At 37.8% G+C, this 18,589-nt stretch overlaps 1 protein-coding gene across 3 annotated transcripts in view; it reads left to right on the top strand.

Moving 5' to 3' along the window:
* Positions 1-18,589, top strand: part of MAST2 (microtubule associated serine/threonine kinase 2) — a 173,576-nt gene that overhangs the window by 113,338 nt on the left and 41,649 nt on the right. For all 3 annotated transcript variants that reach the window (XM_009326585.1, XM_009326583.1, XM_009326584.1), the window contains 4 exons: positions 1,742-1,820; positions 7,422-7,576; positions 16,128-16,203; positions 17,498-17,707. In XM_009326585.1, the coding sequence (XP_009324860.1) occupies positions 1,742-1,820; positions 7,422-7,576; positions 16,128-16,203; positions 17,498-17,707 (520 nt within the window). The remainder of the gene's footprint in view (positions 1-1,741; positions 1,821-7,421; positions 7,577-16,127; positions 16,204-17,497; positions 17,708-18,589) is intronic.

Genomic DNA, 18,589 nt, shown 5'->3' with positions numbered 1-18,589 from the left:
AGGGTCCAAACTGAGGTTGAAGCATTGACCTAAATATTTCCCCAGTACCCCTGTATGTTGCAAGAAGCTGAATGAAGATCATTGGAGTTTGGTGTTCAGTCACTAACCACATCATGCAGCGACTTTGTAATGCTGACATTTGTTGTTTTTCAGGTTAAGAAAGGAATTTAATTTCTCTTGGAATTTTTTGAGATTGTTTTTTCACATGTAATTGTCTTGCCAAAGAAAACATCACCTGTGGCTAAATGGGGTTTAGCTATAACATACACATGCAATAGAAATCTGCATTACAGCTTGATTTTTTTTTTTTTTTTTAAATGCATGAAGCATGAGTCTTCTTAAAAAACTCTCTTGACATAAAATTCTTTCAGTGAGGTAGAACAGTGGGTTTATTTCCCTCTCGTTCTAAGATAGATGGCAAAGAGGAGCAGTGTGTATCAGTGCCTGAAAATAAAAGGAACTAGATATGGAAAAAAATATAAACAGGTATTTATGTCTGGGTGTGCAGTGAACTTTTTTCTGAAGGTGGGGCTTTGTGGGTGTGGATAGTGAGATGAGAAATATTACTGTGAAGATGGTAACAGTTGAGTTTTTTATAAGCACCAAGCACTATTTCAGACCTGTACCAAGCATCCTATTTTATAATGCACTTGGATTAATGTACGTGTACCCAAAAAAGCCCAAATCTTTCCAATGTAGGTTAGAACGGTGAACTGTTGTAATTCAGCTTCACTTTATGACCAGTTACTGATAATCTGCTGTAATAAAACAAACAAACAAGTGGAGACTGATGTGAGGAAGAGACTTCTTTAACATCCATCCCAACATGCAACAAGACATGTTATAGGACACAAAATGCATGTGAGACTGAAATGAAATCAGAGGCAGAAAAAGCACTGAGACTGCGCTGAATGTAGTTCAGTTTCCATCCTCACTGAGGCAGGTTTTGGGGGGAGAAGAGGGTTTCAAGGAGGGCAATACTGATTCTTCTCAAAGCAGTTGTATAGTTCCTCAGTTTTGATGTTGGTAAAATGACCTTTTCTGCAGTATCTCCAGGATGTTTTGGTTATTTTCCCCGAGGGTCGTGTTTCTTTGGCTATGATAGGGGAAAAAACTACTAATATTATATTGACTGGAGAAGAAAGAGACCCTAGGTGGAATTTCTGTGATTTCTCTCTCCTCAGTATTTTGAGTGGACCTCTTGGCTCTGTTCAGATCTGCTTTAGTGGATTTAATTCACCAGCTGTGTCAGGCGATGTGCTAGGCAGAATGCATTCTGACTAGGTAAACAAACAAGTCCACTTTCAGTTGATTCTTGACCTAATATGATTTTTTTTCCTCAATTTGAAACTTTATTTGGAAGACAAGGAACTGCATCAGTAATAATCTTAGGCATGACTGTTTTTTTCAGAGAAGTTTGAAATGAGCTGTTTTCATTTGTCTGTTTTAGAAACTCCAATTTTTGCACAACTGGTCATATTTACAAAGCATCTACTTAATGCAGGAATCTGATGCCCATTTACTTTATCTTTTCCAAGGTCACTTACTTTTGCTTTTAAAACTTACCCTAGCTGCTTTTTCACAAAGGTCAATGTAAATAGGATACCTGATTAATCTGAATAACTTGAGACTTTAGTAAAAATGTGAGGTTAAGAGATTTGAGGGAGGAAAATGCTTATTTCCCCTAAGTATTAGCCACAATATATCCCTGACAGTAATTTCCCTTGCTTCTTTTCCCCAGAACGGATGGACGCCGCTGGTCCTTGGCCTCCCTTCCTTCATCTGGATATGGAACAAACACTCCCAGTTCAACAGTTTCAGTAAGTGGCACAGACTTTTTCAAGCAATTCAGTTTGTACAAACACACCCTAACAAATCAGCTTCTGAGTCTTTACTAAAATATCTGATCTTTCTTCATTGTTTTGCTAACATTATTTAATATACTAATTATTTTTAAAATTATTTTAATTATTGGTTCTGCTGCTTTTTCCTCCATTTCCCGGCTCCTATCATCTTGCACTTTGCCTTTAGCATTGGTGAAATCCCAGTGCAGCACTTGGCTCGACTGACCAGTTGAGAGGCACAATGTGTCAGAAGTGGCAGGTTTTTTTTAGATAGTGCATAATTACTAGCCAGCTCTTAGCTTTTTTATAACTGGGAAATGAAATTTTTGTCTGCTTTAAAGTTCTTAGTATGAAAACCTCTGCTAACAGGTTAGCAGAAAGAAAAACTGATAGTCCACAACTGTTACTTGACTCCAGTAATTTGAAACTCCTAATCAAGCTTTTCAATTCTTACACATGTCATTAGAAAGGCTGGCTGCAGTTTGCTTGACTTCTGTACTTCCAAAAGGCTAGTATGTCATTAATACCAGTAAGGTAGCAGCACCGTGTTAACCCTTACAACTCTTGGATACTTAATACAACGAATCTTATTCTTTGGTTTATGCAAACTAGATGATGTGGTTATCCCCATAACAACCTTGCAAAGCCAAGCGTAGAAAAATTAGAAATGTTAAGGCTACCTGTACAGACTTAATGTAACATGCTTTTGTATGTGTGTTATGGTGAGTGTCTTCAACTGTGTGGTCACATATCACTGCCTCTTTCCATAATACTTCTACTGATCGTTTTGTTTTATCTGTGCTATTTAGAGTGTGTTCCTAATAATTGTAATACCTGCATTAATTAGGACTCAATGCTCCTCGTTATGCGAATCTTACACTGAATGCAGTATCATTGTTTTCCTTGTGAGCTGTTCTATTAAGTTCATCCATAAACTTTCTAGTGCCTCTCAAACACAAATTTATCATCACAGTTCCTTAGGAGGTGAGTGTTAAATTCAGTCTATATAGCAAGAGAAGAAATTGGGGTCAAAAGTTTCCTTTTAATATAAATTGATATGATTAACGTTGCAAAATCAAATTTTAATCTCATCTCTGTAGCTTCATATGTTCAGACACATTCCCGCAGACTCTAGTTTGCACAATTTCCACAATTTGTTATTTTTTGTCCTTCAAGACAGTTGGGTTTTTGTTGGTTTTTTTTCTTTTTGGTCTCCTTAGAAGGCAGGTGACTCAATTTCAGTCTCCCGTGGGAGAAGTCTGTGGGTGTGTGTATACAGAAATATGGGCAGGAGCACAGAAAAATGTGGGAGAAGATTTCATTATCAACATAAAAAAGATGCCCCTGGTTTCACTGCCAAGCAATGTTATATCTTCAAGCACCTGAGAGCAGCTGTTAAAAAGGAGCTCTGCTTTTGCCTTTATAGTCTTAGGTTAAATCTTTACGGGCATAACCCATGGCCAAGTCCTCTTCTGGGTGCAAGCTATGAGAGCATGGACCAAGTACAGTTACTTTCTGTATGGATGACATCCAAATAGTTCGATCATTGGTTGTCACTATGAGAACTTCCAAGATACCTGTGAAGATAACACCTTTGGAGACCAAACTGCCTGCAGTGCGTTAAGTCCCTCTTACCTGCAGGTGTGATCACTAGTTTCTCAAGAGTTTATAGTTTGACCAGCCTTTGGGTAGATGCCCACAGAGAGAGCAAAACTAACAAAAAAAATCTGTTGGAAGTATCAGTCCTTGCTTTGAAGGGACATTAAAGCTACTTTTAGAAAGTTCTCAGCTTTCTGACATGGGAAAGAAAGCATATTTGTCTCTTGTCATGTTCCCAGAAATAGCTAGCTCATTTTGACTGAGATTTTTCTAGGGGGAAAAAAAACAAAACAAACAACAAATCTGAGATAGACATGTCACATAGAAAGCATCAGTTCAAATGGTGTAGAGTATTATAACATTGTAAGCAACAGAAAACAAGGTGGTATAATGAGAAACATGAAGTGATAGTCATACATAGACTGGAATTCACCTTCCTGCAGGAAATAGTTAGATTAAAACCTGTAATTCCAAGACTTTTTTTTTTTTTTTTTAAGTGGCTGAGTCTCATCTCTTGTCCTTTTGCTGGTTCAGTGTTACAATCTCAGAAAGACTTTTAAATGGGCTGTTTACTAAGTAGTGATGCAATTCTTGGAGCTATTAAACTTAGTATTACATTTCTAAGCCAATCCTACTTACTACTTGTCTATGACAATGCTATTATCATAGTATTCCATAGATTAGAATTAATTTGAATTGATCTGAATAACACCTCTGAAGTTGATAAGCAGTATTATTCCTGTGTAGACTTTAAAACTGAAGTAAGAAGTAGTCAAGGGGCTTGTCAAAAGGGCACAATGAATTAATGCTGTGGATGTAAATTTAACAGAATTTTGGGCTTCCATTTGGTGTGATCAGTCCTCTACATTACATTTCTTTTTCAAGCAAGATAGATGGAAGCCGGTAGACCTTCTTTCTGGTGTACGTATCAGTAGGAAATGAAATATCAAGAAGAAGAGTGTCAGTTCTGTGTTCTGCTGGCCTGAGTTTCTGTATGACAGTTAGAGCTGACCTGCATCTCTGTGGTCGTAGATCAGCTGCTCTACCAACCAACCAACTGAATGAACTAAGACATTTACCTATTCTAAGGTCAGTGGAAACCTGTAGGTTCTGCTTTACTTTTTGCTTTCAAATGAGGGATGACACTTTTAAAAAATGCACATTTACCCTTTTCATACAAATCATGAAGACCAGATACATCTCATCAGACCACCACTGAAAAAGCTGGAGAAGACCTTCTTTTAAGTTAGATGAATATAGAACAGTCAGTTGAATAGGCCAATATACAATTATTTTTAAACATCTAATCTGCTATTCATTTTCTAGATGGAGAGTTAATATATAAGCTGCTATAGTATTAGCTTGAATTTTTTTACTGGAGAAGAGTTGACTAATTCTGCATCTGTAATTAAGACACCAGGGGGGTGTTTGTATTAGTCTGCTGCAAATATTGAATACAGTGATGTGATTACTTGAAAAATCAATACTTCGGAAGCGTTTCACTTTGCTTTCACACTTTTTCATTGAAAGGTTGTATGCCTTAAGACTGTTAGAGAAGCCCTTGGCAGAGGAAGGTCCATTTCTCATCACGGTCTTTCTCTTCAGGGCTCTTTTTAATTATTCTCTGGAATTACAAACTTCGTGATCTCATTGCTTTTAGGGAGAGAAAGTGGAAGGAGGATTTTGTTGGGTCTTCCATGAGTTGAGTAGCACTGCTTGCCCAGTGATCCTGCTGTTGGGAGACATAAAGTTTTTAATGTTTTTTCTAGAATATCAGTTTTGATTTTTTTTTTTCCTAACTCTAGTAACTATGTGCTAACCTTCCTTAATGTGGTAGTTGTAGTTTAATTTTGTTTTGAATAAGATACGTATTTGTAATGCCAGAACTTGAGTACCTGCTAATGCAGGTTTGTAAGACAGTGTCTTTAGTACTCCCTGCTCTATTGCAGGATTCCTGTTATTCATCATGAACAGGATGTCAACAGGCACATACCTTTTCTTTGAAAAGTGTTGCTGTTTTTTCATAGGCAGGTACTTCTTCTCACTCCTTGTATTGTGTAAGACAAAGAAAGACGTCAAAGAATGCTTTGAAAGTCAAACAGGGCTTGCGTCATTCTGTACTACAGGGGAGAATCTTTCCTGTATTTGGCATAAGCAGTGTGCACAGCCGAATAGCTGTGGGCGAAGGGGCTATCAAATACCCAGACTCTCAGTCTTGCCTTTAGTGTGGATTAGACCAGTGTAAACTGATACACCATCTGGATAATCATCACTGTGTGGACACTGTGCTGGAGATGTCTTCCCAACATGATCCCTGCATTCAGGCCTACCTGAAGTTAAACGTTGGAAGTGGCAGATTCCTGTTCCAGCCATGCTTGGGAAGTCCGTGCATGTCCCAAGGCTTTCAAGGGGGTTCTTTTCTGTAAATAACTCTGTGCAGTGCAGAGGGAGTGGATCTGGGGTCTGGAGCCAATTATATTTTTATCAAAGAATATGATCTTTAGATTTATAAGTTCTCACATTCAGATCTCCATCTCAGTCTTGGCTAGAATTCTCTAGATAAGACTATGCTAGGATCTGCAACAATCTCCTTAGTTTTAATTCAGTTCAAGTGTAGCTGGTATCTTCTTGATAAATTTGCATGTACCTGTTTTAGGTGATTTCAGAGTATTTTCTCTTTGCTATCAACATTACAAACATGCATTACAAACCTTGTCAGCATTTGGCTTTCGTTGCTTGGCCATACTTCTTAGCTTTCTTTTCCAAAAACCATCAACAGCAAATAAGTCTAGAAAGGCATACTAGGTGAGTTAAAGCTTTGGTCATACATGTTATATCATGTATAATTCCCTCCTACCAATACTTCTGGTACTAGGATGCAGTGCTTTCCAGTTTGAGTGAGGGTCATTGTAGCAAAGGAAAAATCTTTCCACTGGAACATAATTAATTTCATCAGATCAATAAGGAACCTTGGAACTTAGATTAGGATGATGTTTTTAATAAGGCCCACTGGTGTTATTCAGTGCTACTCGGGTTATTCAGCACTTCTCTCCCCCCCCTTTGTTTTTAAAGAGGATTTTTAATTTGTCCTTACATAATATATTTTCTTACTTTTGTAAAATGGAAAGGGGCATTGAAAAATCACACAAGAAAAAAATGCATTCGTTAGTTGACCTACAGCTTTTTCCCCTGGAACATCCAACGTTTGATGTTATTAACACTTCCCACAAATATTTGTTTTAATCTCAGGTTTCTTGAGGTTTCTTGAGGTTTCTTGAAGAATTAAAACAGTTTCATGTCTATCATTATCACATGATGTGTCATATAAATGCATCAACTTATTTAAAGATGAATAAGCTGTTTAACTCTATAACAAGAAACTCTGTTAATCTTACAACTCTGCAAAGTCAGCTACTTTCATTTTATTATTGTCTACTTGGTTAGAGAAGAAGCCTGATGGGTAAAGGAAGGGAGAAATAAAATCCTGACCATTTACCATAGCATTTTCCAATGAGAGCCAATAATCAGCAAAAACTCTCACGTCTACACAGCTCCACAGCATTTTGCATGCCAGTGAAACTCCTGAGCTAAGAGAGCATGAGGGAAAAGGAAAGAAAGTTGCTCACCACTCCAGGAACCTCCTTGTTCTTTCCAGAGTAGTACTGGTACTCACGTACCTTCCTTTCTGTCTCCTGATAGTAAATTACCTGCATGATCAGATGTAATGGTTCCAGAATCAGATGCAATGGTTTCCTACCCTTCTCCCAAAGTTTTCCTGATCTCACCAGCTCTGTCATTGTACGTAAGGGTTGTCTTAGCCTAATGAGAACAATAAAAAGAGGCACCTGGTCTGATAAGTAGCTTTCTTTTCCGCTGGAGTTTGCAGTGTCTGGCAGAATCCGTTCCTCTTCCATTCATTAGCTGACCCCTATGCATGCGTTTAGTGCATTTCTTTTCTGTATTTTTTTCTGTACTCAGTCATCATGCTCATCTCAGGAGAAGCTGCACCAGCTGCCCTTTCAGCCCACGGCAGATGAACTTCATTTCCTGACAAAGCATTTCAGTACTGAGAGCATCACTGATGAGGAAGGGCGCCATTCTCCAGCCTTGAGGCCTCGATCTCGCAGTCTCAGGTGAGCTTCAGGTTGTTTGTTGAATTTTTAAGATGTCGGACACATGTATTGCATTTCTATGTGTGCTTTCAGATCTAAGAATAGTCATTTGTAGTTGTTTTGTTACATGTTTTTGAAATTCTTTTAATCGACATTTAACCCACTTCACCTAATCAGAAAAGATATTTTTTTTTTTTTTAGATTTGACGCTGAGGTTTTGGGTTGCAAAAAGGTTAGCATAGTCTGCTTTTGTATCTTCACAATAACTCTATGAAAACATGAGTTTTGGACTAAATCTGTAGGATGTAGATTTCCTTTAGTGAAGTTTCTTCTCAGAATTTTGCTCCATTAATATAAGAAAGTGGTTACAGTTACTGTTAATAACTTCTCCAGCAGTGCTTCTGAAGGGGTATGAAAACTAGAGTAGATGAAGTCAAAACCTTAGATGGAATTGCACCCAAGAACAATTTTGTAGTAGCGCCGAAAACATTTCTCCTACATTAGCAGTTGAATAATTTTTACTGTTGCTTCAGAGAACTGGTTGTTCAAAGATAGCTGTCCAGGGGTTATTTCCTTGGGCAGTTGATTTAAAAATGGAAGCAACTAGAACTTCATCTTTCACAGAATTACAGTATGGGGTTCTGTAGGTTGGAGAGGACCTCTGGAGGTCATCTTGTCCAAACCCCTGCTCGAGCAGATTGCCCAGGACCATGTCCAGGTGGCTTTTGAGTATCTCCAAGGACGGAGATTCCACAAACTCTCTGGGCAATCTTTCTTGCAGGTCTCTAACAACTATGTGGAATAAATCCAGAAACATTTTGTATCATGGCAAAAGCCTTAAGTTTTGCTATGCATTTAGTGCTGGACCAAGTGAATGACAGTCTAGAGATGCGTACCTCTAGACACAGCATCTTGTGAAGGAAGAAGGGTTTATACCAGCAGGGGACAAGGAGGTGAAGTCTCCCTTCTGCTTCTCATCTGAGGGTGTCAAAGGTGGATATCACCTTTAAATTAATCAACAAGGTTCAGAAACTCTGCCAGCTGGAAATGCTGAATCAGTGTGCTCAGCTCAGGACCTAGGCTGGGGGTTGTAATAGAAGGAAGTGAAACAGGCCAAGATAACAAAAAAATCCATGGTGAGTATTGTGTTGTGGCAGAGCTGACCTTTCATGATTATTTGTAATTATTTGTATGTTCTAAACTACAGTGCAGGCTGCATGGTAATTGCATATGGATCTACTAAGTGTAGTTACACAGTAATCTGCAGGAGCAGGTAAGTACTATGGGTAGTAGCACACTTAGCCTGAGATCTCCGCAAATTGCCATGTAGTAAAAGACTAGTTATATGATTTGTACTAAGTCTCTTTGAACAATAGTCCTACTTCAGTCCTCTTGCTGTCATTCTTAACACTGACTATGGCTGATTAGCGTAACTGTAGTAGTACTAATTCTTTATAGATAAGACAGCTACTGTAGGTAAACAACACATCACTAAAGTAATTGTCCTTTCTAACACAGACATATTACTGTTGGCATAATGAAGTATACGACACTCTTGCTAATGCAAGAATGATACAAACAATAAAATGAAAATCCCAATTTTTTTTCCTTGTTAATACGGATTATCGACTTGCTGAGAATTTTACCTCTGTGAGCCAATTTAAAAGCAGAGTTATTATATAGTAGGTTTACAATTTGTGACGAGACTAGATTAATTCAGTGTGTCATATAACTATGTGATTAATCTTCTTCCTCTCTTGAATGCTTTCTCTAGATCTCTCTGGTTTTCATTGTGATAATAGCCAGCCTTATTGGTGTTCCAAAGCTTAGAATGAAGTAATTTAATTTTTTAAACTTACTGTGCCTGATTTGTTTTTCATTTTGCTTATTGCTAGTACTGTGATGCTGTGTGACTCTAAAGCACCCTTGCCACTACCAAGCATTCATGCTGGCCCTTGCACCTCAAAGGAAAATTGATATGTCAATCCAACCAATTGGAGCAATGTTTGTGGGAGTAAATACCCTCTTTGACAGAGGGTAGCATGTCCTTGTAAACAAACAAGTACTGGAATATGTGAAGACCAGACCTTATTCACTGCACAGCTTGCTTATTTATTTGCCCACATGATAGAGTTAGCTCATGTGGTGAAAGGATATTTTTACTTACTTAAAAAATGAAAAATAAAATCTGAGCAGTTAATGAGTTGAAAATTAAGCAGGAATTTCCTAAAAATGTAATATTTTCATAAGCATTTAATGGTCTTGTTTGATCAGCTTTAATGAAAAGCAGATGAACAAAATACATCAGACGTTTTCCTTAGTTGGCGGTCACAGCTTTGTAATTTAAAAGGTGGTCTGATATTTATGACTGATTGTTAACATGTATTCATTTTTCATCCTTTATGACTGCAGCCTTACATCTCTCTCTTTGAGAGAGGAACTGGTGTTTTGAGATGTCACTGTCACTGCTGTGACTTGTTTTTGAGGGTCTCTGTAACCCAAGATTTTTTAGAAGTATCAGATGATCCTTTTATGCTCCTAGATAGAGAAGAGTATTGCCTAGATGTAACTTTTGGAAAAATCTACTTGTTTGACTAGAAATTTACCATTTTCTTGTGTCTAGCTGCAGGTGTTCTGTTCATACAGAGCAGTCTTAATGACCAAACTGGATGAAAAAAGTAACAAAGCGTACAGTCATGGAGGATAGTGTTGGCTGCTGTACATGGACATGGTAGCACCTCCGTTGCTTGAGGTGTTCTGCCAGTGTGGCTTGAAGATACTCATCAGTTAACTAATCATGCCTTATTTGAAATCCCCCGAATTTCTACTCCAAAGAAATGGCACTGGTTCTTTCCCAGCTGCTTTCCTGTGCAGGGGGAGGGAGGTAGCCTGAGAACAAGGTGGAATCCAAAAGCGTGATGTGCTTATTAAGCTGGTTGCTAAAGCCAGGAGACTTCTCATTCATCTCCAGTAGATCCAGTACTCACATGCTAAAGGAAAGAACGTATTTCCATGTGACCCACCTGTTTTGGTGCTTACTGTGTGTCTTCAGTAGAAGAGAATGTTTCTTTATTACCTGCAGAAGTCGTTCCTAAATATCATCTCTCAACTGTTCTCTTTTTTTTGTAATGCAACCTTCAAATCCTTCAAGTTATTGACCAACAGAGAGATGCCCAGGCTACATTTACTTTGTTTAGAACAATCCTGGACTTTACTTGAAGATGATCTTTTCTCCCAGGAGTAAAATGCATGGAGAGTGTGAACTCTTGCACTAAACTTGGCGTTGTTATTCTTTTTAAGTCAGAGAGATGCTGCCTTCCATCTTTTCCTGGTTCTCTTTACTTGTCATCCTTTAGCAGTTGCTAACACGTGGGAATGTGTGGAGCATGTCAGAGATAAAAGTAGAGTTAACTAATAACGACTTCTTCAAGAGCTGCCTTTGTGCTTTCACTCAGCCCACCAATCTGCCCATTTTTCTTGATCTCTTTTCATATTTCAGGTTAATGTTGTCTAGGGAAAAAGGGTTGAAGATTGTAGCAGTGAATTTTTATATAGTTGAAGTAGATGAGATCATCCTTAATCAAATATGCTCCTTCATCCTTTGCTGGGTAGTGCTTTTTAAATGCAATCCTCCAACCTGACTTTCGACATGCTAGATCCTGCCATTAAGAATATACAGAGACAACTCCTAGAAAATGCCAGTTGCCAAAAAAGGCTTCTGACAAAAATGTACCCGAGATGGGAACAAAGAATAGGTGTTGTGAAACCACACCAGTGGCCCACGTAGTCCATTTTTATCTTAAAAATTGATCCTGCAGGTTGTGGAACTCTCTCATCTCACTGCACTTAAGCGTTGGCTTTAACCACTTGAGTAATCTTGGTGGTTTCATCACTTCATGCTGCTGCGTTCAGAAAGTGCCGACGCCACAAGCTGCGGAGGAGCAGCTGGTGCTCCCTGCAGAGCAGGGATTCACACAGCCATGGATTTGCCAGAGAAGAATAATAGTTTTATATTCTGAAGCATAAGGCATCTATTTCTTATGAAAACACATTCTAACTACATTACAGATAATGTTGGTCTCTTTGTTTTCTCTCTCAAGACAGTGAGTTCTGTAAACTTGATTTTAAAAAGTTCTTCGAAGTGGTTGGTTTTAAATTTATTAACTTTTGGTTTCACTCACCATCTTTATGGTTTTCTATTATGAGGAAAACTGGGTATTCTTATTTGCCCTCTGTACTGCTCATGACTTTTAACTTTCTAGTGTTTTCTCTCTAAAGCAGTCTTAGTCTTTGTTGGCATGCATAAAAAAACCCTGAAGTATTGGAAAGAGCTAGTTGCAGCCCCCGTGTAAGTCCGTAGAAAAATCTCAGTCCTTACTTTCAAAGCAATTGTGATTGAAATGTATTCCCTTTCCCTTAATGTTCTCTCATATATATACACATATATATTCTAATTATTGTTTATTAGTTTATTATTTATATTTATAAATACCCCCTTACATTCATAAGAATGCCACTCCTAGTATAAAGAATATATACAATATACAAAACCAATCAGTAATAGTATTTGTCTACAGACTAAAGTAGCTGAAGCTGAGTGTTAGTAAAAATTAATAAAAAAATTAAAAAAATGTAAACAAACTCAGAAATGTCTTTTCAAAGCGCTCAGTGAGAAAGACTCTTTACTGTTCTGTTTCACTGCTTGCCTGTTCCATAAGAAGCAGCATTACTGTCTATCCTGCTTTGCCTCAGATTCCATTTTTTCTAGCAGCACTAGAATAACTGCTCGGTGTGGACTTTCTGTGCTGTTTGGTTATGATTATGCAGGAAGAAGAATCCTTGAATCAGTACTGAAAAATAATCTAAAGTTACACGTTTAATTTTCTACATGATTTCCTCCATGGTATAGATTGTTGTAATTCTGTGGGAAACTGTGTGTCACTATTATTGTGCATGTTGCATAAATTCAGACTTTAGCAGATGGATTCTGCTCTACTGAGTTCAGTTCTCCTTTGGTCATCGTCCTGTCCAGAAACAGGATTAGGCCCCAAGGTCTAATTCTTGTGGTCTGTGTGAAGCACCAAGTCCTATTTGCTCTGAAGTTTGATGGACAGATGTAGATTGGCCATATTTGCTTCTGCTTTATTGTCTTTTTTCGGGGAGAGTTTTCTGACTTCCTTCTAGTATTAATGTAATTTGTATGAGGTCAAAGATTTATATATTTATTTCTTGGGGGAAGAGGAAGGCTGATGCTCTGCTCCCCTTCAGCAGAAGTTTTAACTTAGTTTCTACTTCATACAACTTTAGCTCTCTAGTTTTAAAATTCCTTATTTTGTGTGTCTGGAAATTACAGAAAATTAAGGCCTATGGTTTTAATTTTCCTATAGACACTGACTTTGGTAATGTGCTGTAAATACCTTTATGTACAGGGTAAAAGCAGAGGGGAGCACAGTGCTTTTAGCTTCTCTGCTTTTTCCTAATAAATACAGCTGTCACAGTGAAGGAAAATCTAGGTATTCATAAACATCTCAGTTTTATTTAGTCACAGTTAAACTAGATTTTGTAAGATTTAAGTTATTACTATAAATGCTGCTCCTTGAAATAGCTGTCTGTAAGCTATTTTCACTTTCTAGCATCAGATAAAGACGCGTGAGTTTTGACAAGTTGAAGGCTAGAAACCTTTTCGGGAGATAGATGTCACTGAAAGTCTACCACCACATCATTCCATGAAGTGGAGGGAGGGTGAAGAAGGGGAAAAGAGAGAGTAGTTTTTCATTCTGCTGTTAAGCTTAAGGGGACAGATATTATTCTTCTAACGTCTGCTCTGCTGAAATGAAAAACTCACTGACAATAATCATTTCTTTGACCTACCTATCTACACCAAGAAAAGAGAAGCAGCCTGCTTTTTGTCTTAAAATGTTATGCAGGTGCACAGTATGTGTCCTCTGTTTTAGAGAAAATAGTCTGTTCCTTCGTGAGGCTTGAAATGTTAGACTGGTTTAGTTCTGTATGTGAAATTTTTGGTGCTAGATAGATGTGTGAAGCTTTTGCATTTGAAAAGCTGTCGTGCCAATGAAATGTATTAAACTCCTTTTTTCTAAATTTCCTTACGTTCTCCCTTGGTGGCGTTCAGTTATCTGCCCAGTTCTGGTTTCTGTTTCACCTGGTTGTGTCTCAAAGGTGCTGTAAGGTAACCAGCAGCGCCTGGCAGCTAGCCTTTGCTTAGTTAGTCAGTTATCCATCTAATTATTTCTGTAGTTTCCCAGGCTAAGGGTCAACGTAAAAAATTATGGTGCAGTATATTATGTTGCAGTCTTGCTATAGTCAGCTAGACATTTAATTTGACCTGTTATATTGGGCAAGTTTTATTTAGAATGACAATTTGAACCTTGATCCCAGGTTTTATCCAGAGTTGTTTGGATGCTCTGTCATTTTAGGTGGTAAAAAGCGGCATTATCAGCTTCCGAAGATGAGAGACAAAACTCCCAATGCCCAAGGAAGCTAAGGGATTATAAGTGTTTACTTTCTTGCCAATCAGTAGACTTGTGCAAAGAAATCACTTTGTTTCAGAATAGTAAAAAACAAAAGCAAACCAAATCCCATATCATTGCGGCTCTCCTTAAGGAACACTACATCTGCTGGCAGGACAGCTCAAGTAGCGTAATTTCTGCATAGCTCTTAATTTCCTGTACCATATGAATGAAGTGCCTTGAAAGCAAAAGGGAAAAAACCCTCATGGCTTATTGTAGTCCTAAGACGGCAAATACTTAAGCATGCACAAATTTTAGTAGGACTGCTTTAGTGTTAAAATGAAGTATGTATGTGCCTCCATGTTTCTGTAGTTAGTATCGAAGGGCTTATATTATCCTTGTAATTTATAGCTCACTTAAATCACACAGAGAAATAATACTTTATAGAAAAATAAATTCTTCAGTAACTATGTTCACCAAGTTCTTCAGCTCCATATGAACTGCCAGTAAACAAGTGTCATGTGTTTGTGTCAGATTGTTTGGTCTTAGAGAAAAAAGGATAAAGAGAGCAGGCTAGACGTGTGGGGGAATTTGCTTCTAAGTCTGAAGTTTAAATGTTCTTACCCTTCTTTTTATTATGTCATACATTACATATGAATATAAATGTCAGTTTCTTTTTAAAGAAAATTTTCCTTGATTAAAAATGTCTATCTACCAAGCTAAGGGATATATTTTCTTCAAAAAAAGTTGATGAAAATGTGTTTTTACGTGGTATCCAAAGCATCCAAATCAGTTTTTCTCCTTTAACGTAAGGATTCAGTGAGAGATTTAATCTGAAGCGCATTTTCCCAAGCTGAGGGATAAACCTTAAAAAAACAAGACACAATGTAATTCATGGAATTCCAGCACCAGGCATGAAAATAGATTGGTATTGCTATATTCCGTGAGCCAGTGAGTTAAATTTTCTTTGAATTGTAAATATGTGTTCCCAAAAGAATGTTTTTTCCTTTAAATAGGTTAGCAGCAAGGTAGTAACTGTAATGCATTCCAAGTTTAAAATGCATTTATTCCATTTAGAGAGATTCATTTCATCTTTCACAAGAAAGTTTAAAATGTTTGAACTCATTCGAGATAAAATTGTATTTTCTGACATAGAGAAAGTATTTTTAGCAATATGTAGTACTCTTAAAATCATAAAGACAATGATCATGTAAGACGCCAAATAATTGAAGCCCTTGCTTGTCTTGAACATTAAAACAAGGTAACCACAGAAATGAGATCCTGTAGGCGATCCTGTAGCTAGGGATTATCTGCATTACCTCACTCCGGCTGTCCTCGGCGGCAGAATGAGTCAGAGCATTGCATACCATCAGATGTGATGAAATGAGATGCAACTCTTCTTTAAAAAAAACCCACCCAAACAGTAATATAAATGCAGTTTGTCAAGATTTAGTGTCCTGTTTTTTGGTGCGCCTTGAAGTTGCTTGCTAACCTATGCATACATGCATATGCATCCATGGTGTAACACGCCTCAAGGGAGTGCAGTTTTCATGAAAGTATTCTGCTCCTATTGCTTGTGGTATTTATATATAAGATTTAGCTGAATAACACTGCTCATGCATCCCTCCTGTAGTGTGGTATTCTTCAGACAAAGGAAAGCAAGTCATGTCAAGTTCCTTGTTTCATTTTACTCTGCTCCTTTCTGGCACTGGAGACTCCAGAGATAATAGTGATTTCTTTCTGAGCAGGGCTGCTACCACTGCCATGGAGGGCAGTAAGAGAACGAGGGACATAACAAATGTACCTGCAACAAATGCACTGGGTTTTTACCTGCTTGTATGTTAGGGCTTGTGTTCACTGAAAATAGGTGGGTTTCTGCCTGAGTTCACGTGAAGACAGGAATGTTAGCAGTTTTCAGATGACTATAGATTGCCATTGCTTGCTAGGATTTTCTCTGAAGTTAAGTATCTGCCCATTACTGAAGTGAAGTCAAAGCTTTGAAAGGGCTACAGTCAGCATGGCAGCATTATGACCAGCACTGGATTTTGGAGGGTTTTGATGTGATGTCTGTAAATGATAACGTACTTTCTTTTCTCCTCTAGCCCGGGTCGCTCCCCAATTTCCTTTGACAGTGAAATAATAATGATGAATCATGTGTACAAGGAAAGGTTTCCAAAGGTAAGGAATCACTTTTTTGAATAATGTATTCAATGAACTTGTGACCAATTTGTGGTGCTCATTGGAGAAGGAGCCCAGCTCTTACGTCTCATTTCTAAGCAGTGCAGTTTGCTGAGAGTTTGAAGCTGCCTTCTCTGCTTCATATGTTAATTCTGCAGTAGAAGTAGTAGATTGAATGTATAGAGAGATTCAGATGGAAAAGGGTGATAAGCTTTGTGTATTTGTATTTCATATTTACTAAATTTCTCATGTCTTTTATTGGCATGACAGATGCTCACAAGAGTGAGGCAAAGGGCCATGCTTTGGCTCTCCATATATTTCTAACTAATCCTTGTCTTTTTCTTTAAATTCCAAATCAGATCAAGGCTGGAAGAGGGATGGTTTGCTTATTTTCATATATACTTTAAAAAGCTATTTTAAAGAGTGATTTCAAAATAAGTTGAATAACATTCTCTCGGTATTCCCTGTATAACTGCATTAAATTTGCTTTATACTGGTCCAAACTTCTTTGGTTTTGGTAGGCTTTCCATTTACATATCGGAAATGCACAGTTTTCTTTTAAAGTCATTCCAAATTATACTGGAGGTTTTGGGAAAAACCAAGTCTGCCACTGGGGCTTTTGGTACCAGAGAAGCAATGAAGATAGATTTGGATTTTTAGAAAAGTCAATCTGAATTCAGTTACACTGAAATGTGCTGAAGTGATCTGCAGTGAAAATAAGTATGCTTGTTTTTTAAAAAGCTGAATATTGAAATCTGTGGAATCAAGCTTTGAAAGTTAACATCTCATTGAAATGAGTGTAGAAGATTGTGTATCCCAGAGCTGTCGATATGGCCATTCCTTCCTGTTCTACCACTAGCAAAAATAGATGTTTCTCTGGAGACAGGATGTCAGGGCTTATAGTGATAGAAATGCCGTGTGTCTATTGCTTGGGGCAATGATTTTCAGCTGCCATGGTCTTGCCTAAATGTTCTGAAAACTGCCTTGTATCTTGCGTCCTTACTCTGGAGACCCAGGGAGGAATACAGCCTCAGGGCCAAGATATTTTTATGGTCATTTGCATTTTCATAAAGTGTGTTCTGATTAATTTTTGTTGTTTGCTCATGTGAACATAACTTTTGCCTATGGTATGCTATTTTTATTCTCAGCAACATGCTGTTGTATTTTGGAATATTTTTTAAGCCTCATGCATTTTGGAATTGCGAATATGTTACTTCAGCACCCTACTTGTTTATGTTTTAAGTTCTGGGATAGTAAAATTAAAGAGTAATTTCTCTTTATTCTGTACTCTTAGGCCACGGCACAGATGGAGGAACGGCTGGCTGAGTTTATTGCCTCTAATGCTCCAGAGAACGTGCTGCAATTAGCAGATGGGGTCCTAAGTTTCATTCATCATCAAGTTATTGAACTGGCCAGAGATTGCCTAGATAAATCACGTGAAGGTCTTATTACTTCTCGGTACTTTTATGAGCTGCAGGAAAATTTGGAGAAACTTCTCCAGGATGTAAGTGCTGTCTGGGAAGTAGAATATATTATTTTAATTGAAACTTTAAACAATAAGCCAGAGCTTTGATTTTAGGAGAGACAACGTGGATTCCAGGAGAAAGGCAGCGGGTGGGGGCGTCAGGAGATCTGAGTTGTTCCAGTCTGCTGTTGATCTACCATGGGCGGGTTTGAGCAAATCACTTCACCTGTGTACTTCGTTTGTACAAAAGTTAGATATGCATGTGAGTAAGTCAAAGGCAGTCTTTACCATTTATGAAAATTGGGTTCATCCAGATGAAGGAAATTACTGAACTTTTCTTTCATGTACTTCAAGACTCTGAATGACTTATTAATTACAATAGTGCCTTCAAGGAGTGAAAACACCATAGTTTGTAGTGTTGCTTATAAATTTTTCATAAAAGATTTTCTTGAGCTGCTCTTAATCCAGTTGTGGGTTTTTTAGTACTTCAATGTGTTTTGTGGTGTTCAAAGCATATGAAAATACACAAGGGGGCACAATTTTAATGTATGCTTAGTATGCTTCAGCTACTCATTAAAAATTGCTCTTTTCCTTTAAAATGAAAATAATATTAAATTCAAAAAAATCTCTTCGAATTTATGCTATAGCTATAGCTGTTGTGAAGAGTCAGTGCAATTACCAGTTGCTGGGTCCAGACCTCCTTTTGGGAATGTCTTCCTAAGCTTTGATTTAACGAGGTAGAAGCTGAAAACATAGGATTTATAAGGATTGCAGACTCAGATAACAAATATCACGGAGACACCTAGAAACGGAACACCTGAAATAATTTACTTTCTGTGATGATTTTTAATCTATTTGGTGAAGATGTGTTTATATGTCATTGATCAGTTTGCCAGCCCACTGGCATGAATTGCACTGGTT

The sequence above is a fragment of the Pygoscelis adeliae genome, unplaced genomic scaffold (genome assembly GCF_000699105.1).
Source record: "Pygoscelis adeliae isolate BGI_AS28 unplaced genomic scaffold, ASM69910v1 Scaffold306, whole genome shotgun sequence".
NCBI lineage: Eukaryota > Metazoa > Chordata > Aves > Sphenisciformes > Spheniscidae > Pygoscelis > Pygoscelis adeliae.
The sequence above is the reverse complement of the archived record's forward strand: the minus strand, read 5'-3'. Positions and strand labels throughout refer to the sequence as shown.